Source organism: Podarcis pityusensis (assembly GCF_964106645.2).
Source record: "Podarcis pityusensis genome assembly, chromosome: 5".
Taxonomy (NCBI): Eukaryota; Metazoa; Chordata; class Lepidosauria; order Squamata; family Lacertidae; genus Podarcis; species Podarcis pityusensis.
The window spans coordinates 14,994,914-15,018,482 of record NC_138032.1 but is presented as its reverse complement, the minus strand read 5'-3'; the positions used below and the strand labels follow the sequence as shown (position 1 = coordinate 15,018,482).

Genomic DNA, 23,569 nt, shown 5'->3' with positions numbered 1-23,569 from the left:
TTAAGTGGAAACGGAATCGAATTTCTCCCCATCCCTGCCCTCTGTATCACAAAGTTACGACTTTTGCAAGTGGAACACAGAAAAAGAACATTTAAGCTTCTGTTCTCCTCAGAGAAATTCTACAAATTGTATAAAAACAGATGGTTGCGAACAACCTAAAGGTTCCCATCAAAAGTTATTTAAAATGGTGTATTTGAAACTCACCAATTAAGGAAAGAAAGAAATATATAACAGGCAGGCGGTTCAAGTTTTCAACATAATTTAATAAGAAGCTTCCGGTTTAAAAGGTAACCACAGCAAAGACATAAAAGAGCTGGTGGCAGCTGCCATTAGCCAGGAAGCTTGTTCTTACTCATCCTACCAGTCCCCAGCAGTTACAAGTAGTGGCTTGACTGAGTTGGAAATGTTATTGCTCAATTTGATGTACTGAATAGATGTGGGTCCCGTCCCCCCATGTGGTCCTCTCATTACAGCAGTAGGAAGAAACACAAGGAGCATATAGGGAACAGAAGAAGCCGGCTGAAGAGGCAGTAGTTTAAAACTGACCCAAGTCAAAGAGTTTTTGCCCAGGCGTTGTAGCTTCATTGGTTGGAACTTATTTTGCATGGAAAGTTGTGAAAGGCCAATGGTGTTTGGGGGGAGAAAAAGAAGGGTTTCAAGCCTTAAGACATTCCCATAGGAGCGATCTATCCATGGCTCTTGGTGCTCAGAAAAGAGATATCCTCAAGTCTCAAAATGTCAAGGAACCTTGGACTGCTGTAAGTCAATATGCTACCAGGCCAAACATAAGGTGTTGCTGTTCGCACATAAAGCCCTAAAATTTGGGAATAGCCTACCTCAAAGATTGCCTTTCTCCATACACCCCAGACCATTCTTTGAGATCTGCTGGAGAAGCCTTGCTAACTGTCCGCCGTGGCAGCCACAAGGAGCAGTAAGGCCTATATTGTGGAATGCAGTGCTTTTTTCCAGGGGGTACTGAAAGGTACATTGTTTTTTGTTGTAAAAAAGTGTGACACTTACTGTAACAACTTCCTGGTCAGTCCTGGCACCTATTTTTCTAGGAAAAACCCACCGGTGGAATGCATTGCATTTGTGTATTAGACAGCAATCCCGTGTTTAGCCTTAGATGCCAGCTTGTTATTATAATTTTTTACACAAGCTTACCCGGCCATGTGACCCAGTTTTTATGTTCTTCTGATCTTTGCCTTTTTATGTTTTTAAGTTTCAATTTTATGTGCACAGCTTTGAAAAGATTTCTTTCCCTTTGGCGCTACAGAAATTTATGCATTAATAATTAAAATAAGTTAAGTTGATAATGAACAAGAAAAGGACAGATCACGCAGAGCACTTTCTCTGAAAGCATCTCATTTTGACCAGTAGCTGCCATGTTGTTGTTATTGTTGTTACCAAGAAAGATGATCCATTGTCCTGGACTAGTAAGATGTGAGAGGATTCTGATACTTCAGTAGTAACTCTTGGTTTGAAATGTGCATAAAAGCTTGGGCATATTGCCAAACTCTGCTCTATCAGTTTAACTAAGGTATAGAATTGCCTCCAGAAAATAAATAAATCAAAACTTGAAGGATCCCCTTACCCCATATATGCCCACTAGACAGCTTTGATCTGCACATCTGGTACTTTGATAAGTGTCACATAATGTTTGATTTGCACTTACAAGGGATCAATGTTTCCAATATGCTATGGCATTTCCTGTTCACTGATGTTATTAGGCAGGTGCCTGTTTCTGGCACTCCCTAAAAACATGTTTGTTAGGGCAAGCCTATCCAAACATGTGATTTTGACATGTTGTTTTATTTTTTAATGTATTTATTTGCTTACTTACATTTTGAACAACTTGCTTTTAGCATCCAATTTAATACGTATTTTAAATGTATATCTCATATTGTTTCATGTATACCACTTAAAAGGTTTTGATGACTAAGTGGCATACAAATCTTGAAATATATTACGCTGTAGTGACAGATGTCTCGTGGGTTCCCACCACCACCACCTTTGCAGGTTTAATTGTCTAGTTTATGGACACACCTGGCTTTTGTCAATTCTGAGGTTCTTGTGCTAGAATATATCTAGAACTCTGTGTGGAGGGAGATCAGGAGGCCCCTGACAATGCATGTTCCCACCATTCCAGTGGCCAGCTATGGCCCTCTGACCTCCAATCATCTTGCAAAGGTCTGAAAAGGAGCCTGGTCTACTTCATGCAACTCCTGCCACAAGGCGGTTCCCCCTGCAGACCTTGGCCTAGAAGGGCACAGTCAACACATGGCGCTGCTCCCCTTCTGTGCGTTCATGACTGCAGGGAAAATAAGGAGTGGCTTGTTCAAGGGATTGTGAGGCGCTCCAAAGTGAGTGAATGGGCAGTAAACTGGACAATATGATTCAGTATACACCAAATGTAGATCAGGGCAAAACGAAGCCTAACTTCACACACACGCTAATGGGGAAAAGAATTGAAAATTAAACTGCCACTATCATAAGGCTGTGATAAAAATTGATTGTGTCAGCACAGCTGCAATACTGTGTCCAGTTCTGCATGCCTAGTCTCTAAAAGGATACTGTACCTCCAACAGGGTTCAGAAAAGGGGAAGCAAAATGATCAAGGATTACCTGATAAAAGAGGCACAAAACATTGGAGAGAATATTCCACTGGAAGTCTGGGAATACCTTTGGAAAACAATGGGCTATGTGGAAATGGCAAAGGTGAGGGCAAGAGAAGAGATCAAGTGGTGAATTTCACATGGAAGAATGAGACCCTTATTTGGACAATTTGGAAAATATCACGTTAAATGGAATCGCGGGCAGGACTGAAATATGAGCTGCGGAAGAAAATTAATTCTAATTGTAATGAAGGAATTGTGGAATAGATAAAAGTATAAAGCAGCATAAAAGGTTGAGAATAAAAACACCATGGAAGAAGGGCGGGGAGTCAACTTTTAAAAGTGTATTAAATTTGATGCTAAGTTTGATGTCAGTTTGTTAAACAAAATGGTGAAATTCAATAAAAAATTTAATTGGCAAAAAACACACATAGATTTTCATTGACAACGACAGTAAGAGAAAATTGTTATGAATTGATGGGCAGATGGTACATGACCTGTCAGAATACAAAGGATTAATACGAATTACTCACTGGGATACTAGAAATGTGGAAAGAACTAGAATATTTTCTTTCATATGTGCTGGGAGTAGGAACTGGAGAAAAAAGACTGGTCAAAGTTCAGAGCTCAAATAATTAAACTCTCAAATAATTAAACTGTCACCCGGTTGTGTTCTTGTTAACCTATGTAAAGGAGTCAGTAAGATGGCAACATAAACAATTATGTGCCCAGTGTTGCAATTCTCTGCACTAGCCTTCTGGTGGGGTCTGCATAAATCCCAGTGTTGTGAACAGAATCAACTAATATTCAGCCATCAATTCATTTGGTAAAAGCTTTATCAGGAGGGAAGGTGCTGAAAATAGGCCACTTGCATTGCAAGAGCAGCAAGCGAGACCACGGGATGAATGCTTGTCTGTGTTGGAAGGGAAGGCTTTGAAAAAACAATGGGGTCAAAGTGTATTGTTTGAGGTTACTCATTTTCATTATGCATAGATTAGGCTTATTAAGTTAGCTAATGGAAATATTTACTTAGACTGTAAATTAGTAATTTGTTGTTTAGAGGTTAATGTAAGAGGGCTGCAGAGTCCAAAAGCAAAAATAAAGAATCATATCAACATATGTTGATGTGATTCTTTCTTTGTGAAACTTTAATAAATATCATTAAAAAAAAAAAAAAAAAAAGCAAAAATAAAAATCCAGTTGGTTGCATCCAACTAAGTTTTACGCAGAGCAGACCCACTGAAATTAATGGACTGCAGTTAGCCATGTCTATTAAATTTAATGGGTCTACTCTGTGTAGGAACAGCTTTGGAGACAACTCTTAATTATTACCCCTTTTGTGAATGTAGTGGGGAGCAAGTGGCTGGAACCAGCTTAGCAGCCTCACTCCTGGGCTTGAAACAAAAACGATATCTGTCTAAAAAGATGGATGCCAATGATTCTCCCTGCCCCATTTCTTTTTGAGGAGAGACACCAAACACAAGGAGATCTTAAAGGGAAATTGGCGTAAGAAGCAAGACAAGGGTGCACTGTTCAAGCAGGCAGTCTTGGATAGCTGCATCATAGCAGGACTCCAACTGGGCTCAACTCCTATGGAGAAGCAAACTTAGCCTGATACACCAGTGTATCATTAAGTAGTGAGGTAGGGCATGGGGTAGGGGACCAATGCGGGCTCCCTTCAGGTTGAACACACAAAGAAGGAAGATTGTGGCAAGTCAGCTGGGATCATGTCTCCATGTGGGGGCTGTACACACAGCCCCTGGGATTGGCACAGTTATAGCAACTCTTTCTGAGCCACTGCGATTGGGCGAATTATGGCGGCTTCCGCAACATGGCTCTGGTTCATGCCAGCCGTACATTGGCATGATTCTAACCCTATTACAAATCTGCTGGCAGCCAATGCATATTGTGGCCATTGGCAGTATCGACTGGCCTGTACAACGGGAACTGTGGAACCACTGACGGAAAAACTGGAAGAAGGCAGCGTGAGAGTCCTTTTCTGCTTTTTTAAAGAGGCCTGAACTGGCCAAACACTGCTAATTACTTAAGACACTGTTCTTGTTTAATACTTTGAAGCTGGCCAGTCAAACTCCCTGGGTGTCTGCTGGAGCTAATGAGGAAAAGCTAATTGAAACAAAAATAAAATGAGGTAGGTTAAAAACAGCAACACAGATCCAATTATGTTACATCCATAGACTAATGGGGAATCCATGCTTGGCGATAGTAGAAATGTTGCACATAACTTCCTTAAAACTGGAAATAATTCAAACAAAGCATATAAGGACACAGGTTAACCCCAACTAAATACATACATCTGCACACATATTGGTGTTCACTATATAGGTGGGCAGCAAAGAGGGATGGGCAGATGAATCTAAGTGTCAGGTTCTAGGCCAACAAAACTGTCCTTCCAATCTGCTATCTCACACTTTTGCAATGTTCCTATTCTTTGCACCACGGGATGAAGATCTCATGAAGTTTTTTCATATTCGGAAAACAGGACACCATCAGACAAGGAAGTGGGCGAATGTCCATCAACAATTGGGGCTTCCGTCTTCCAAAGGATTAAATACTGTTGGCTCCTGGAGATTTTCATGAAGGGAAAAAACACACACCAGTATCTACAAGGATCATCCCCGCCCCTTCCCCGAAAAGCAAAGTACAACTGTACAGAGTAGGTTGGACCTAGGCTCAATGCATTCAAGTTGGACGCAGTTAGGTACACTTTCCAGCCAATCTTCAGAATCTTGCTCTAGTTCAATTCGTTTCTCAACCTGCAATTTTATTGTGAGACTTTCCGCATTACAGCTTTAGAGAAAGGCAAGAAAATGCTAAGGCCAAAGTTGGGAATGACTGCCAAGGATGGCACTGCTTTTTCTCTCAATGAGCACCATTATATGAAGATCCATACTGTAGTATAGACTGACAGGTTGACAAGAAAAATATACTTGTACCTTGACTGTATAATAATCTAAGGCTAGTCGGTTAGCCATTTAGAATAGATTTCCCAAAAGGAAGGGTTCGGGGGGGGGGGATCTAATTCATTCTCTCGTTTGAAATTTGTCGACCTGTTTGCAAAACTAACACAGAAATGTTGGAAAAGGCAAAAGGTTTTACAAAAGTTAACCATCTCTATGGTTAAAGCCTCCCAACACAAAGATAAAATGATACATTTATTGTGCTGTCTCTCACCAGTTTTAATTGGTAACCTTACAACATACTATATATTTGATGCTAGCAGGCAGACAAAATTAAAAACAGAGACTCTGCTTGACACTTAGATCTGTCCCCATTTGTACAAATAGAGGGACAAGGAAAATGTTTAAAAAACAAAATGAAATTGTGTGACCCACAGCTCTATCACAGTTTCAACTGAAGACTTCCAAGAGATTTATTCTGCTAAACCTCTTGCGCATTTGTCCATCTCTGCCCAAATACCGTGTTGCATTCTTGTGACCTTGAGTAGACCTCCATTCCTAAACCACAACAAGAAAGGTGTGTCGTATTCTTGGAGCGTGTCTGCGTGAGTGCGAGTGTGTTCACAGAAGGAAGCAACGTGTTCCACAATTATCTTCTTCACCTGCCTCTACAGTGTTAGTCCACATGTTCCAATGCTCTTCAAACTTAAAAAAATCTTGGTGTCAAAGTCAGCACCCGAGGGCCCTTTTGTTACCAGTTCATCATGGAATTTCTGTTGAGTGTCATGAAAAAAACTTGACTACTTCCTCCAGATCTCACCGAGGCGAAAAATACCTGTTTGGGAAGGAAACATCCTGCTCTATTAAACTGTAAAATCATCATATGAACTTGTAAATGGGATGTGTTTCATTTCCTCATTCATTCACACATTTTGCTTATTTGTTATGTCACATCTTATTTTGTTTTTTTTTGTCTCAGAGCAGGTGTTAAAAGCATTATTAATGGCTTGACCACATTGCTTTTACAAGGGGCATCAAATGCTCTCCCATCAGTTGTTTCCAGATCATCTGAGAGCAGACCTACCTTATCGTTTCTTTCACATAGAAATTTTAACCGCTGAGCACGCTTGTGCATGAATACTCCGTCCAAATGCCCAGTCTCCACTGATCGTATCTCAATCGCTTTCTCGCCCCAGCCCATTATTTGATTGGAGTGGATGTAGGCTGAAAGAAAACAAGCAAATGGCAACCTGTTCTTACTGAAAACATTTGGGCCAAGGCAGCTTTTACCACGTGCCACACCTGGCAGGAAGTTACCATGTCTAAAAGATTATGTCCTAAGGCTGGAGGCTCAAGCCACAGATGGTTTCATCACAGGAAACGCAGAGGACTACATTATCTAGGAAAATAGCCAACTGCAGCTGAGGATTCTCACTTCACACTGAATTTATTGACAGCTAAGGAGAAGAGGAAGAACTGACATACCCACTGAAGTGGGCATTTCTCCCCACTGGAGTACCACGTCTTTTGTTATGCGTCCATAGGTATTAACGTACACTCCTTCGTCCTCATAGCACACAAGCATCTCCATTCCATCCGTTTTGGGCAAGATGACAATGGCGTGAGGTGTGATATTGCCCTGAATCTGCATACAGGACAGAACCCCCCAAAAGCAGCATTAAATCAAGTTTACAGGACAACAAAGAAAGACCAGCTCTCTCCAGCATTTGCCAACTTCTCTCAGAAAACTGTCAAACCAATGTTTGCCACCAACCCATAAACAGATTTAGCCCATACAACCTGTGGGTTCCTGGACAACTCATGGCATAGCAGCCTTCTCCTCAGCAATGCGAGAAACTCACCAAATTACGCATTATGGTGTGCCCACCAAAAAGGAAATTTAACAAGGACCCTGTTTCAATAGACATTATACATACTGTATAATCAAGTTTTCAGAGCACCACCACGCTGCCTCAGACTCACATGAGATGGTATATAGATATCATATGAATTCCCCGAATCCACATCGATAACATGGAAGCCAGTGTGCGATCCAAAGATGACTTTTAACCTCTGACCTTCTTCTACTGTGAGGTCAACAAGCAATGGTTTGTGCTGGAGATCTGCAAAAGACTTTTAAAAACCCCTCAGTCAATTTTGTGGTATGGGGAAAAATGGAAATAAATGCACAGCATGCTATGGTAAGAACAAGAGTATTTTATATTTGCTGTTTAAAAATGTGTCCTTGTTGCTTTTGCTGTCTAGGTTATCTTTCACACATTTAGGGCATCAATTTAGCTCTTCACCTGTTGGTAACTTACAAGAAGATGCAAAGTTTCAGTGGAATGTTTGGCCTTTTAATTTTTAAGCAGCAGGAAGCTACATTTCCCAAGAGCACCTGGGGGCTTTTGTCCTGGTACGCTCTTATGCAATGCACAAAGCACCAGGCGGGATTAGAAGTGAGAGACTTCCCTCTCCCTGTGGCTGTACCACTCCAGTTGTTGGTGCTACCAGCCCAGCTTGTGAATGGAATTTGAAAGGGGTGGTGCTGATTGCAAGGACGGCTGGGAGAGGGATAATCCAGGAATTCTTCCCTGATTTTGAATTTAATTCAAGTTTCAAAGAATTCAAGATTTGTAAAGCTCACCTCTTCTTTGAGATGGACATTAGAACCCCCTGAATCTTGCATCCAAACCCTGGATTAATCCTTTTTGCCAGCATGCCTATTTCAATAGGATTATTTTTATATTTGCATTTAAGTAAAAAAAAAAAAGTTAGGAAGCATCAGGGCTGGAACCCAACACATAGTAAAACAGGGTTAAATCTGATTGAAATTGTGGTGAAGCTTGTGACCAGGAGCTTGTGACTGGGACTTGTAAACAGGGGCGACTGCGAATGACCAGTGGAGGAAACTGAAGAGTGAGATTGTGTCTTTGGGATTAAGGCTGGTTGGTTGTCTGAGCTGTTTTGGTTTGTGGCTGTGTGCTCTGCTAGAGCACATAGTCTGAGGGGGAGGTACTACTGCTGAGAGGAAGGCAGGCTGAATGAGGAAGTGACTTGGGGGAGAAGTTAGCAGCCAGCGGCAATTCCATTTAGCTGACTGCAGCCTCTGGAAACACACGACCAAGACTTGCAAACAGGGGCATTTGCGAGGACAATTTGAGAAGAAGGCCCGGAGTGCTGTCTCATGGCAGCATGATGTACACAAAACCAAGAGACATGGACGATAAGGGAGCTTCTTCAGGGAACTGTAATTCTGTGCCATGTTTATCTTCCTGCCTGAGAATGAACAAAACGACACCAGCAGGAAGTGCAAGCTGGCTGCCTTGCTGGAAGAGAAGGGACAGCAATTTGAGGCACACCTATCCAAGCTATCAGGCAAGATGAGGAATTTCTCGCTAGAGCAGAGCGGACTGTCCTGAACAGAGTGATGTAGGGGTGGGGGTGTCACTAGGGAGGAGGAGGAAGATCACCCATTGCAGGAGACGAACCCCTGGAGGAACGTGACACACAAAAGCAGGACTGTCAGGAGCCATGCTGTGTCACTGAAGCTGCAAAATTGATTCCATGCCCTCACCTTGGACACCGATTCTGGGCCAGAGGAACAAGGACAGGAGTTGCAGACCTCAGAACACACAGAGGTGACTGTGGGAGGTACAGCGTTCAGAACGATATCTGCCACTCCCAGAGGAGGAAGAGATATGTGGTGGTGGCAGCTGACAGAGGTAGCTGTGTGTGGAGGTAACAGGATGTCCCAGGAGGTATGCTGTCTCCCAAGTGCAAAAATTCACATTATAAAGTCAAGTCTTATAAAACCCGCTGACCACAACCCCTTCCTTCTGATTCATGTGGGTGCAACAATACTGCCAGACACAGCATTCAACGTATAGAAAGGGACTATGAGACTCTGTGTAGGAAGCTGAAGGGCCTTGGGGCACAGGTGGCTTTTTCATCACTCGCTTCTGTTGAAGGTTGTGGCCCAGGAAGAGAGAGGAAAATACTGGAAGTAAACCACTGGCTGCGCATCAGGAAAGGTTTGGCTTCTTGGACCATGGTGTCCGCTTCCTTAAGGAAAGACTTTTGGTAAGAGATGGGTTGCATCTCATGGCGGTTGGCAAAAATGTGTTTGCTAAGAGTCTTACAAAGTTGATCAGGAGAGCACACTAAATCATGAGGGGTGGGAGAAAACAATACTGATGACAAAAGAGCACCTGGCACTGGGGATTATAGCTTCACTGAAGCACAGGAAACTGAGGTGGTACTCCAGAAACCTGCTAAACAGCAGGAAACTACAAGAAGGAAGCAACTGGAGGGAACGACTTGTGGTTTCATTTCTCTCTACACAAATGCAGAGTATGGGAAACAAGCAAGATGAACTGGAGATTTTAGTACAGGATGGCAAATATGACCTGGTAGGCATTACTGAAACCCGGTGGGGTGAGACTCATGACTGGAATGTAGAAATTACATCTGGGTGCCACAATTTAAGAAGGATATTGACAAGCTGGAACATGTGCAGAGGTGACCAAGATGATCAAGGGTCTGGAAACCAAGCCTTGATGAGGAACAGTTGAGGGAGTTGGGCATGTTTAGCCTGGATAAGAGGAGACTGAGAGGACATACGATAGCCATCTTCAAATATCTAAAGGGCTGTCACATGGAAGATGGAACAAACTTGTTTTCTCCTGCTCTGGATAACAGGAACTGAACCAATGGCTTCAAGTTACAAGAAAGGAGATTCCGACTAAATACCAGGAAGAACTTTCTGACAGAAAGCTGTTTTGACAGTGGAATGGACTCCCTCTGAGGTTTTTAAGCAGAGGTTGGATGGCCATCTGTCATGGATGCTTTAGTTGAGATTCCTCATAGACTTGTAGGCCCATTGGCAGGACAGGCCCACCTGGATGTCAGGGTAGACTGATGTGATTTTATTTATGCATCACACAGTGGCTCTAGTCCAGCCTTCCCCAACCTGGAGCTTTCCAGATGTTTTCAACTGCAACTTTCATAAGCCCCAGCCCTCTATGCTAATGGGAGTTGTCGTCCCAAACATCTGGCGGGCACCAGGATGTTGCTGTTCTATAAACACTGGTTCATAACCATCTGTGGTCTTTGTAAATATGCTGGTATGTCTAACATGGGAATGAGAACCAGCTCTAATAATTTTGCAGAGGTTTGCCACACAGAGAGATATAGGTTAAGTTCCTTGTTATGCCACAGATGAATAGATAACAGAAGTGAATGACAGATTTTCTTATCTGTGATAAAAAACATGAACAAATGTATGAATAATGCTAATATTTTTGTAACAACACAAAACATACCTTAAATGCCATAAACTTGTGATATGGTTTAGGAGCCCAAGCATATATCTCTACAGCATTCTTTAAGGCAATCACCAAGAACTTGATTCTCTCATATTTCACTAAAATTGAAATAAAACTAAATTTTTAAAACATCCAATTCACTCAAGACAAAACCGAATGATTTAATCTCAAGGGAGAGCTGCTGAAACCATATTGTCAGTAGAAGTATTGTCTTTAAGAACAGGCCAAATGGCAAATTCCCCTGATAGTTTGGACTGATTTGAGGTTCTTCATAGTTCTGGATGGTGCTTTCTAGCTACAGGGGCAGCCATCTTGTGTTTGCTTGCATGTATGTGACACAGCATGGCTGCCACACCACCACTGCAGCAAATTAAAGATGGTGGCACTCATGCTTCCAATTACGACAGTAGTTCGGAAGAGACTCACCACCACCAACGCAAGCGCAGGTATTTTGGAAAGAACATGCGTGTCTGGGAGGAAACTAACCTCACAGGATTTGAGATGAATAATATGGCAATGTGACCCTTCCCTACTATCCTTGTAATAAATAAATGAATAAATAAATAAATATTTTAAGCTAGGACTGTGATACTTCAAAACTTTCTTTAAATGCCAAGTTGAAAATATAGTATTTGTTAAGTAAAAATTATTAATCTTCTACATATAACAGAGGACATTTGATTCAAATTTTGATCTACCAGATTTTAGCCAGCTAAGCCAAAAGGAAAATGATTGCATGGTATGTTTTTCTTTCTTAAGCATTAAAGCTTTTGCAATGTTCCGTTTTCACAGCTATTCTCTAGTACTTTTCAACAAATAGCAATTAATCAAGAAGCATAACCTCAATAATTTAATTGTGTTAAGTGAATATACATAAAATTAAAGACTTCAAGTAATATTTTGAAATGTAAGCATTTAGGACCGTGGCAATAAATACATCCTTATTTGCCATCCAATACCAGGAAAAATAATTTATTTCACTGCTGGATCACAGGGGATTTCATACCGTTACTGGAGCACACTGGCTACTACCCAGCTTTTGATACGATATAGCTGACATTTGTGCAAATTCTTATTCTGGTACTAAAAGCATATGGGAGTCTTATATTAGTTATGTCCACTGGGAAACATTAGGCACAAAACTGCCTCATATATAAGGTGAATATAAGAATTCATACATGAACACTTGGTGACTGGCAGCTGAATATACAAACTGATTGGCTTGAAAAGCTTTGCCTTTCAGATGATGTGAAGCAATACAAAGCTCTAGCTGGTGGTTGACTTTCTTGGCTTATTCACACGTGCTAAGAGCCAGCTAGTGCTGGACTCAGCGGGTGATAAATCTGTATGTGTGAGCCATCCAATGGAACTTCATTTATTAGATGCTTTCCCTTCAATATACATTTTTTTTCACTGTAGCTGGTTTAAGCCTGGAAAAACCTACTAGTTTCGAAACTAAAGTTCTTAGAAAACAACTGTTAGTGGATTCACTCTTGATTAAAAAAGGTAAAGGGACCCCTGACGATTAGGTCCAGTCGTGACCGACTCTGGGGTTGCGGCACTCATCTTGCATTATTGGCTGAGGGAGCTGGCATACAGTTTCCAGGTCATGTGGCCAGCATGACTAAGTCGCTTCTGGCGAACCAGAGCAGCGCACGAAAACGCTGTTTACCTTCCCACTGCAGTGGTACCTATTTATCTACTTGCACTTCGACGTGCTTTTGAACTGCGAGGTTGGCAGGAGCAGGGACCAAGCAATGGGAGCTCACCCCGTCGCGGGGATTCAAACTGCCAACCTTCTGATCGGCAAGCCCTAGGCTCTGTGGTTTAACCCACAGTGCCACCCGCATCCCACTCTTGATTTAGGGCTCCCCCAAATCTAGTTGTGTTATACATGAGGGAGATGGCTTCTGAACATCTAGAAGAAAATGAACTACTGGTTTATTAGCTTTTTGAATGATATTGCCCTTTAGTCCTATTCAGACATTAACTGTATACATCCTAGGAGTAGCGGGAAAGATGGATGATCCCTGCTCATCCCATTGTTGGCCCCACTTCACATCTGTGTATCGGACATCACACTGCAGCAAAAGTCCATGAATGACCACCAGTCCAATGCTGAGAGATTGAGGTGAGATATAACAACTATCTTCAAATATTTAATATTAATAAAGGGCTGTCACATGGAGGATGGAGCAAGTTTGTTTTCTCCTGCTCCAGAGGCCAGGACCCGAACCAAAGGATTCAAGTTACAAGAAAGAAGATTCCGACTAAACACCAGGAAGAACTTTCTGACCATAAGAGCTGTTCAACATTGGAACAGACTCCCATGAGAGGTGGACTCTCCTTCCTTGGAGGGTTTTAAGCAGAGGATGGATGGCCATCTGTCATGTATGATCTAGTTGAGATTCCTGCATTGAAGGGAACTGGACTAGATACTTACAGGGGTCCCTTCTAACTCTAAAATTCTGTGATTCTATATGTATGCCCAATCCATGCAATATTCATAAAAAATCAGATGGGGTGAACTTGTGGAGCACATTAATATATGCTGGGGCTTGTTCCACTATCAAATAAGCCCAGGGATGGTTAGACAACACCACACCTCCCACTCTGAGCACAGTTAAAGTCATGCTTAGGCATAACTATTTTCTCCATTGTTGATTTAGTGCCATAGAAAGGTATCAAAGAAAAGAGGCATCAAGCATTTTATGCAATATTCACTGTTGTTGACTGTGCAAGGAAGGCTGACCCTTTACACCTCAGTCTGCCTGTGGGAATAGCAGGAATCAGCACAAGGATATTCAGAGTCCCCAAGCGCCTTTGACCAGCAGGCATGCCTAGCATTAAGAGAGCTTCCTGCTAGTGTGATACTGCACTTATGCATATGGTCTTGTGCTTACCAACTTTGTAATGTATGCAGCCTTCCAAATCTCCTACAGTGATCCAGCCTTGCTTCTTTTCTACTTCAGGATCATTGTGTAATATTCTGTTTCTCAACCATGAAAGATAATAAACTCGTAGCTTGTTCTTCTTTCCTGTTGAAACATGGAACCGATAAAGATACAATTCATCATTGGATCAACTTGGACGCTAATACAGCTACACGGGGCTTTTTATGCCATTTATCCTATCCATACATTGTCTGATGCCAGCTTGTCTATTGCATTCTTTTCTGTTGAGTAAGGCTAATTTTGGAAATATTAATTGGAACTTTAATCTTGCACCTAAACCGAAGCCATATGAATGAAGCTAATTTCTGCATGTGTTCCTGTTGTCTTCCTATACGCTAAAATGTCTTATAATTGAGCCCATCGGTATTATGGTTAACTGTCTGTCTGGAGGTAAGGCCTTTCAGATGGAAGGGTGGGTTTTAAAAAGAGAAATCTATGTTAGGTGAAGCATGAAAATGTATGTAAGCATGCCAACCTCTGTTGGATGAAAATTACGGACTATACAGAATAATATTGCTGTAAAAATATGTTTAAGTAATTGCCGTAACTGAGCACTAAAAGTCAGTGCGCTTAGGGCGTTTTTAAAAAAAATGTTCAGATGATGACAAGGAAGAAGGCCTTTTCTGTTGTGGCTCCGTTTATGGAATACTCTTTTCACTGAGGTCCGCTGGGCACCTTCACTGACATCTTTTTGGCACCAGGTTAAAAAAACCCAAACATTTCCCCCAGGCTTTGGGTGAACTATGAATATGTTGTTTTGCTATTAGCATGCTGCTAAAGCTTTCTGCTGCTGTTACTGGGGGTGGCGGTGTTTGTATATTTTTGTGGCTTGCAAGCGTTTTTGTGTGAATGTATCTATATTATGATGCATTTTTACATAACTTCATTTTTAAACAAATAACTAACAAGTTTAATAAATAAAAAAAATGAGGGTGGTATTCTACTAAATAATTGCGTGAGCAGAACGAATTTTATTTGCACAGCGGGACCTTCCTCCTTCTCCTCCCTCTGTGTGTGCCCTGCACCATCCTCTGCACTTCGAGACTGGGCTGTCAGAAAGCAATAGCAAAATGAAAAGACTGATGCAGGATCACAGCTATACCTGAGATTGTTACAAGGACATTGAGTCCTTCTAGCACGTCCATCTGTTGGAACCGCCTCCTGTTGATCAGGTTGTACACCTTCCCTTGCCCGCTGCGGTCCAACAGCATGAGCCCGTTCTCTGTTCCCACCAGTAAGTTCACACCTGCACGATGAGCAAGCAGAGGAAGCGGATGAAATTAAGGAGAATGGAGACATTTTTTAGTTAACATTAAAAGGAAGCAACCAAGGGCTCCCAATGAAGGTTGGAAACCTTCCACATGTTGAAGGGATGAGGGATTATGTGGGCTACTGCTGTCTTTTGCCAATGACAAGCCCAGCAGCCATGCTCCCCCACCGTGTTTGTGCTCAGAGAGTTTTAGATGGTGATGGATGTGCACAGGCCTTGACTGGTTCACTGGTAGAGGAGATCTATTGGTATTTATGACATACTCTTAACATTCAGAAGGTGGGAGACATGGTCACCAAAGTGGGATAGGCCTTGCCTGCAAAGCCCTGTGAACCCCTCCCCACATGGGGCTATTTGAACCCCCTCCTTACCTCTGACTTCACTCACTCACAATGATTCCCTGCTATCCAGGGAATCAGGCTCCCATCTCCTCTTGCCAGCACCATAAAAACACTGATCCAAGGCACAGATTCCCATAGATCATAATTATTTCTGGACAGCAAAGTCACCAACAAATCACAGAGCACATCTGCATAGAAAGAGGTGACCTGTGACTTGATGGTGGTTTTGAGGGATTTCTTGTGGAAACTGTGAGGGTCCGTAAGAATCTGGGCCTCGGAGTCATGCTTCTGCACTACGGCAGTGCTGGAAAACACCCAATCTGAGTTTTTTTATGATTCAGTCAATGGAGCAGATGGTAGATGTGATTTGATGGGGGATGTCCCCATTCTCTCTCTCTTCTCCTGCAGTACCCCAGATGTCTCCCCTTTCCCTCCTATGCTCTCAGGTGCCTTATCTGAGCCTTCAAAAGCACAGGAAGATGGTAAGGAGCCGTACTCTTTCAGCTTCCTTCACCAGCTCTCTGTACTTTTCAAGTGGGCACTAAGTGGGGATGGTGTTGAGGCTTCAAGAACACCAGAGGAAGTCTTCAAGAGTGCCACTGAATCCACAGGTGCCATGATAGCAACCCCAGGAAAAAGGTGTCTAGAGCTGCTGTTTAGCATCCTACCTTAAGTAGAGAATGTTTTGCTTCTACCCCCTCAGCTCCTGGTATTATGCCAGAGCCTCGCTTAAAAAGCACCAAAATAAATCTTAACATGCAGACGGCATTTCTGCTATTCAATGAGATAATTAACAGATTACCCCACAGAGCAGCACAAAGGATTTCAGAATTGAAGCGCTTCTTGTACTTTCGGATCTCTGGTGTGTCACTATGAGGACGAATGTTGGTGGGATTCACATTTACTACAGAAATTTTCCTTGCTTCATTAAGTTTGGCCTGTTCTTGCCTCAGCAGCTCGCTGGTAAATAATGCTGGAAAGGAAAACATGCAGAAACAGCTTTACTGAATACATAACGGGGATTTTATCAGCTACTAAGGGCCAATACATGTGTTTCTTTAGCTCTGCGGGAGCTGCTTCCTGTGGCTTTCCCCCATATCTCTCTGATAACATACAGATGGAGGAATTGTTACTGATAAACTCGGTTCAACTGGAATTCTGCACAGGCCTCAAGACTGTGTTGATTTTGGCTTCTGTCTGCACAATGAATGCAGCACCACTGCAAGGAGTCAAGAGGAAACTACAGTACTTTGAACTAAGTATCTGCCCAGCAGAGGAGAACTCAAGCTATGTATCATTGGTTCCTGCCAAATATCCTGCACAGAGCTGTTGCACAGCCTGCTGCAAAAGGTTTGTGAAACCCTTTGAGGGCAAAGTTGCTCGAATCTGTGGTGAACCTGATGCAACAGTTAGTCCAACTTTGCCGGAGGGCTTGAGGAGCACCATCAAGTTTCAACCTCATGACGTGGACAGGATACTCATGGTGGTGAGGCCAACTATGTGCCACCCTGATTTCTTCTTCCCACTTCTCTCAGGGTAAAGGTAAAGGTAAAGGTAAAGGGACCCTGACCATTAGGTCCAGTCGTGACTGACTCTGGGGTTGTGGCGCTCATCTTGCTTTATTGGCTGAAGGAGCCGGTGTACAGCTTCCGGGTCATGTCACCAGCATGACTAAGCCGCTTCTGGCAAACCACAGCAGCGCATGGAAATGCCGTTTACCTTCCTGCCATAGCGGTACCTATTTATCTACTTGCACTTGGACCTGCTTTTGAACTGCTAGGTTGGCAGGAGCTGGGACCGAGCAACAGGAGCTCACCCCGTCGTGGGGATTCGAACTACGACCTTCTGATCGGCAAGTCCTAGGCTTTGTAGTTTATTCCACAGCACCACCCGTGTCCCTCCTCTCAGGGTACCTCTATGTTATTTAATGTTTTCAAATTTTTGACTGAAAACTCAAGTGAGATTGTGTGAATTCAAATGAGATTTGAGCTAATCTCGCAGAGTCTTGCACATATAGGGAGGAAGAGTTCAATGTAGGGTTAAGATTGCGTTCTGCAATGACTGCTTGACTGATGGAACCATCTCCCCTTTCCTCTCTGGCACACTGTTTTGGGGATGCCCTAATCCTTCAGAGTGGATTTGTGGGTGGTAGTGGGTATGCAGGGTCAGAGAGGGGTAGCCTTTGAGCTGGGGGGGTGGGATACTTGTACTCCCCCCTCTAGTAGAATGGGGTAGTTGAATCTGGCCCATAGAGTCTCCATGCACTAAGGTTACTTTGGCTTGCAGTAGCCAGAATAAAATTCAGTGCATGCTGGCATGTGGCCCACAACTTTCCAGACACTCATTCTTGCTGGGAAAACACTGGAGATTTGAGCACGTTTCCTAAATGCTGTAGAAGGGATGTTTTGCTATGGTACTATAGAAGCTGTAAGCTGTTATGAACACTTGCCGGGCCAGCATGTGCAGGATTTTTCAAATGCTCTTTCCTAGAGCTGACACTTGCCTAAGTATATGCTAACAGGACCAAGTGTCTCACACCCCAAGCATTTCCCATTGCCTTTCCCTACCTGTGGCAGACGATTCCTCATCATCGTCCTCATCTTCATCTGTAGGGGAGGTCTGATATACTCTGGTATCCACAAATGGAGTGAAAGATGCTTTCGTGCTACTTCCCATTCCATACTATCCAGTGAGAAATAAATATATTATTTAATCAGAAGAAGGTAATAATAAGGTTTTAGTCTTCACACCAACACAGATAATACATTCAAAGCACAAGGGTTGTAGTCCAGTGGCAGAATGGGTGGTATTTGAATGTATGCAGGTATAAACGACCAATTCTTTAGCTAGTACCCATGCCTTATCCCTAAAATGGCTCTGCAATAGGCAGAAATTGGCTTTAATGACTGGTGTAGATGCAAAGGTAACAATCAATTTAAATTAGCATAACTAATTTATGGAAATCCAGAATAATGAACTACTAATATTTACAACTTTTTCCCCCCTTTGAGAATCTTCTGCTATGTTAGCATCCAAAGGCAAAGGTTGTGATCTTTAATTCTTGACAGCTGTTTGGACAAGTTGCCGGCTTCAAATTAAATAAGAACAAAATGAAAATAATGGTTAAAAATATGGACCAAGAGATATTAGAAAGAATTCAGCAACAAACAGAGATGGAAGTGGTTAAGAAAGTTAAATATCTTGGGATAATATTAACTCCCAAGAGTATTGATCTTTTTCAAAATAATTATGTACCAATATGGAATAAGATTAGGAAGGACCTGGAAGTGTGGGGGAGAATGAAGTTATCACATTGGGGAAGAATTGCAACGATAAAAATGAACGTGCTACCAAAAATGTTGTTTTTATTTCAATCAATACCAATAATTAAAGGTGTGACGATATTTAAAGAATGGCAAAGAGTATTATCAAGATATATCTGGCAGGGCAAGAAGCCCAGAATAAAATTTAAGATTTTAACAGATGCAAAAGATAGAGGAGGCTTTGCCCTGCCAGACTTAAAGTTATACTTTGAGGCCGCATGTCCTTGCTGGGTGAAAGAATGGATAAAGCTAGAAAATTCAGACCTTTTGGACTTAGAAGGTTATGATAATAGATTTGGTTGGCACGCATATTTATGGTATGAGAAAAAAAGAGTGCATAAAGGTTTTGAAAATCACATTTTCCGAGGTCCGTTGATTGAAGTGTGGAATAGGTACAAAAATATATTAGAGTTTAAAATCCCATTTTGGCTGTCGCCATTGGAGGTAATGAGTGTTAAGAAGATCAATATGACGGGGAGTTGGATTACATATGAGAATTTAATTATAAAAGAAGGAAATAAATGGAAATTGAAACCATACGAAGAAGTTAAAGAATATGTGTATGATTGGTTACATTACTTCCAATTGAATGCGATGTTTAAAAAAGAGATGCTGGAAAGAGGTTTTCAAGAAGAAAAATCCAGATTTCAAAAAGAAATTTTGAATAATGATGTTAAAATTCTATCTAAAATGTATAAATTATTACTTGAGTGGCATACTAAGGATGAAGAGGTTAAAGTTGCAATGATTCAGTGGGCCAAAAATTTTGGTTATAATATTCAATTTGATGATTGGATAAGACTGTGGAAAGAAGGAATGAAATTTACTGCATGTACTACAATAAAAGAAAATGTTATGAAAATGTTATATAGATGGTATATAACACCAGTCAAACTTGGAAAGATGTATAAAGTTAGTAATAAATGTTGGAAATGTCAGGAGAAAGAAGGAACATTCTATCATATGTGGTGGGAATGTAAAAAAATGAAAGGTTTCTGAGAAATGATTTACAATGAGTTGAAAAAAATGTTGAAATATACTTTTGTTAAGAAACCAGAAACTTTTCTGTTAGGAATACTAAGAAATGATATAAAAAGGAAGGATGAGAAGTTGTTTTTATATGCAGTAACAGCGGCAAGAATTCTGGTGGCACAAAAATGGAAACAGGAAGATATCCCAACGAAAGAAGAATGGAGAATGAAGTTGATGGAGTACGCAGAATTAGATAAATTAACGGGGAGAATTCAGAACCGGCGAGACCAAAGATTTACCGAGGACTGGGATAAATTTACAGAGTATATTAAAAATATATGTGAAGAACAATTAATGTTTGTAGGTTTTCAAGAAGCTCTGTGATAATAATGGAAAGAAATATTGTTTTATAATAATTGTTAAGAGTAATATGGTTAAAAAAACACACAATATAGATGGAAGAAATGTGAATAATTGTGATAATATGGAAAATTTCCAGATAGACTGAGGGAAGTCTGAAAGTAGAAAGATTAGAATTGGATGTAAATTTTGGATGGAATGCTTTTCCTTTATTTTTATATTTGAAAAATTTTATAAATAAAATTTTTTTTAAAAAAATTCTTGTAAAAGCAGGGATTTCCTCCACGACATGACACTTGTTTTTCTGCTGTGTTATTTACCCAAGCAATGTTATAGTTATGACTTCTGTTGTTTTTGTTTTAACTATTTATTTGTGCTTTTACTTTGCATTTTTATCTTGTGAACCGCCCTGAGATCTTGTGATGAAGGTTGGTATATAAATCTAATAAATCATCATCATCATCATCATAGAAAGAAGCCAGAAAAATGGGGAGGGGGGACCTTCCATCATCACTATTCTATGCCTTTTCCTTTTATTTCAAAAGCCACCCAAGTCTGTGATCCAGGTTGAGTGCTGGAGCCAGGCAGCTGTCACCCTAGATAACTGCCTAGCCTCCCTGCTGTAAAGAGATAACCAGCCCCATGAAAGAGCCTCCTTCTCTTTCAATGTACACATAAGGTAGCAGTTTTTTGAGGGCACCACTTGGGCTTCCAGGAAAAGCGAGCACTATCTCTTAACTGGGGAAGAAAAGGATTGCATTAATGAGTTCACGAGTGAACGTTTAGCAGAATATTTAGACCTCCTGAGGTTTTATTAACGAGATAGATGTGCTGACTTCCAAACTCTGGTGATGCAATGCCTCACTTGCCATCTCACAATCTGTAAACAGGCCTGCATAAATTACATGCAGATTTATTCTGCGTCTTTTAGCTACGGGGAAGGGCAACACAAGGAGTTATGTAGGTAAAGCTCACTGAGTTTGTCTTTGGGCTTCGGGGAGATTTAATAGGCATTACCAACCCACTTTTTAGAATATATGTGCAACCATTTCTTCCCTTTTGTTAAGGCCCAGAAACCTGCTCTTTGAAAAATAAAACAAAAGTCATGATGTTCATGAAAAAGAATCCTGCTCTCCTATGGTTCTGCTACAACCGTGTGGCTTTAACAAATTGAGGGGAATCACACTAATTCAGGATGCCTTCCAGATACCGATTTTCTCCAATTATTATTCTGCTTAATGCTGGCATGCCAGACACCTGTCGGCTGTGCTGATCACCATATGGATAGAAGTCAGTCCAAACACACTAGCATGACCAGCACTGGAGGAGAAGAGCAGATTGTGCAAAGACAATAGAAACCCAGGAATCTGCCTCATACCGAATAAGACCTTTGGTCCATCTAGCTCAGTACTGCCTACACCAGGGGTTCCCAAACTTGGGTCTCCAGCTGTTTTTGGACTACAGTTCCCATCATTCGTGGCCACTGGTCCTGCTAGCTAGAGGTGATGGCAGTTGTAGTCCAAAAACAGCTGGAGTCCCAAGTTTGAGAAACCCTGGTCTACACTGGCTTGGGTTCTCCTGGATTTCAGACTGGGGGCATTCCCAGCTTTACCTGCAGATGCCACACATTGAACCTGAACCTTCTGCATGCCAAGCAGTTGCTCTACTGCTGAGCCATGGTGCCTCCCTGATAACAGGTGCCTTTTGTATGCAAGCTACTTCCTGTTTCGCTTCTGACTTTTGCAGCTAAGGGAAGCTTTTACCCAGAAATGCCCTTACTTCTTTGCCACCATTTTCAACAGCTGATGGATTAAAACAGAAATTCAACGTCATGTATATAATCATAAACACAGAATGATAGCCAAGAAGCGGGGAGGAGATCCAAGATAAATCTTGATAGCAAGCTGTTAATATTTCTGCAAAGCAAAGGTGGAGAAAGGGAGCAGGTCCTGAGCCCAGAGGACCTTGCTGCTACCTACTTCTGCCACCGAGTCCATCTCCTGACCATGGGTGGAGGCTCGGCCCAGACCCTCAGTCGGTGTGCTGGCAGGTGAGTGGCTCTGCTGCACCAAATCTGGAAGATTGACATGGCCGGCAAAGCCATTGCTGGCTGTGTGGCCAGAGCGCTTTTTGTCCCCAGAAGTCTGCAGAGACACAAGTTATAAAGAAGAGAGGAGAGTGTGTGAGAGAGAAACCCCAAGAGTAACATATTAACTCATGTAGCCAAGCAAGCACAGGCACAAGCCCTTGGCTTGGCTGTCCTCTTGACCCGCGGACTCAGCAAGCAGCTATGTATCTCCACTGAAGAAATTTAGAGAGAATGAAACACAGAGCACATTTGGAAGGAGAGGGCATCCTTGTTCATCAGCAGAAGAATGCTTATTAATAGTTAAGACCACAAGGCTAAACAACACATCTGAGCCCCTTCTGTACTATTTATACGACAGGTGAATGCTATCAAAAGTGGGACAGAATGCAGATGTTTTATTGCTTTTATATTTGAGCCAGATGCTTTGCAGCATCCGCCTGCAGGAGTGCACAACATCTTGGTCATTCATGAAGTTCTCACTTAAATGTTGTTTGCATTATCACAGATTTAACAGTTTTTAAAGGTATTTTAAAGACCCACAATCTAAATGGTGCAGAGATGATGGGATGACCTGCAACCTCTACACAAGTTGCTGTGCATGTAGTTGCTCTATCTGTACAATCACAGCAGCTTGAAGAAGGGCCACGCCGTATGGGGACTAACCACATGTTGCCACATGCAGAGCTTTCCATGTGACCTTCACTTACAGCCCTAAACTACATGCTCCCACAGGCAGCTGAAAGGGGGACTGCTGTATGCCTGAACTGGGCCACAGACCTTTTAAAGGAAAAGCTGGTCTAAGCCTTGCTTGTGAAGAACGGCTTCCGGTTTCTGTAAAATGGTGCTTTACAAAATCATGGTAGAAGTACTGAATTTGGTATGTCGGGGAGGCATGAGTGCAAGAGCACATGGCCTGTTCCTCAGATAGAATCATAGAATCATAGAGTTGGAAGAGACCACAAGGGCCATCGAGTCCAACCCCCTGCCAAGCAGGAAACACCATCAGAGCACTCCTGACATATGGTTGTCAAGCCTCTGCTTAAAGACCTCCAAAGAAGGAGACTCCACCACACTCCTTGGCAGCAAATTCCACTGTCAAACAGCTCTTACTGTCAGGAAGTTCTTCCTAATGTTGAGGTGGAATCTTCTTTCTTGTAGTTTGGATCCATTGCTCCGTGTCCGCTTCTCTGGAGCAGCAGAAAACAACCTTTCTCCCTCCTCTATGTGACATCCTTTTATATATTTGAACATGGCTATCATATCACCCCTTAACCTCCTCTTCTCCAGGCTAAACATGCCCAGCTCTCTTAGCCGTTCCTCATAAGGCATCGTTTCCAGGCCTTTGACCATTTTGGTTGCCCTCCTCTGGACACGTTCCAGTTTGTCAATGTCCTTCTTGA

The 23,569-nt window shown here is 42.0% G+C and overlaps 1 protein-coding gene across 8 annotated transcripts in view; it reads right to left on the bottom strand.

The window, feature by feature from the left end:
- Positions 1–242: 242 nt before the first annotated feature.
- Positions 243–23,569, bottom strand: part of TNIK (TRAF2 and NCK interacting kinase) — a 287,935-nt gene continuing 264,608 nt past the window's right edge. For 7 of the 8 annotated variants that reach the window (XM_081007748.1, XM_081007749.1, XM_081007753.1 and 4 more), the window contains 10 exons: positions 22,060–22,224; positions 17,993–18,107; positions 16,228–16,398; positions 14,917–15,060; positions 13,764–13,898; positions 10,858–10,958; positions 7,517–7,666; positions 7,019–7,178; positions 6,618–6,757; positions 243–6,368 (listed from right to left, as the gene is read on the bottom strand). In XM_081007748.1, coding sequence (XP_080863874.1) covers positions 6,285–6,368; positions 6,618–6,757; positions 7,019–7,178; positions 7,517–7,666; positions 10,858–10,958; positions 13,764–13,898; positions 14,917–15,060; positions 16,228–16,398; positions 17,993–18,107; positions 22,060–22,224 — 1,365 coding nt within the window. In that variant the 3' untranslated portion in view covers positions 243–6,284. Of the gene's footprint in view, positions 6,369–6,617; positions 6,758–7,018; positions 7,179–7,516; positions 7,667–10,857; positions 10,959–13,763; positions 13,899–14,916; positions 15,061–16,227; positions 16,399–17,992; positions 18,108–22,059; positions 22,225–23,569 lie in introns of those variants that run through there. The other variant, XR_013987026.1, reaches the window with a different exon arrangement.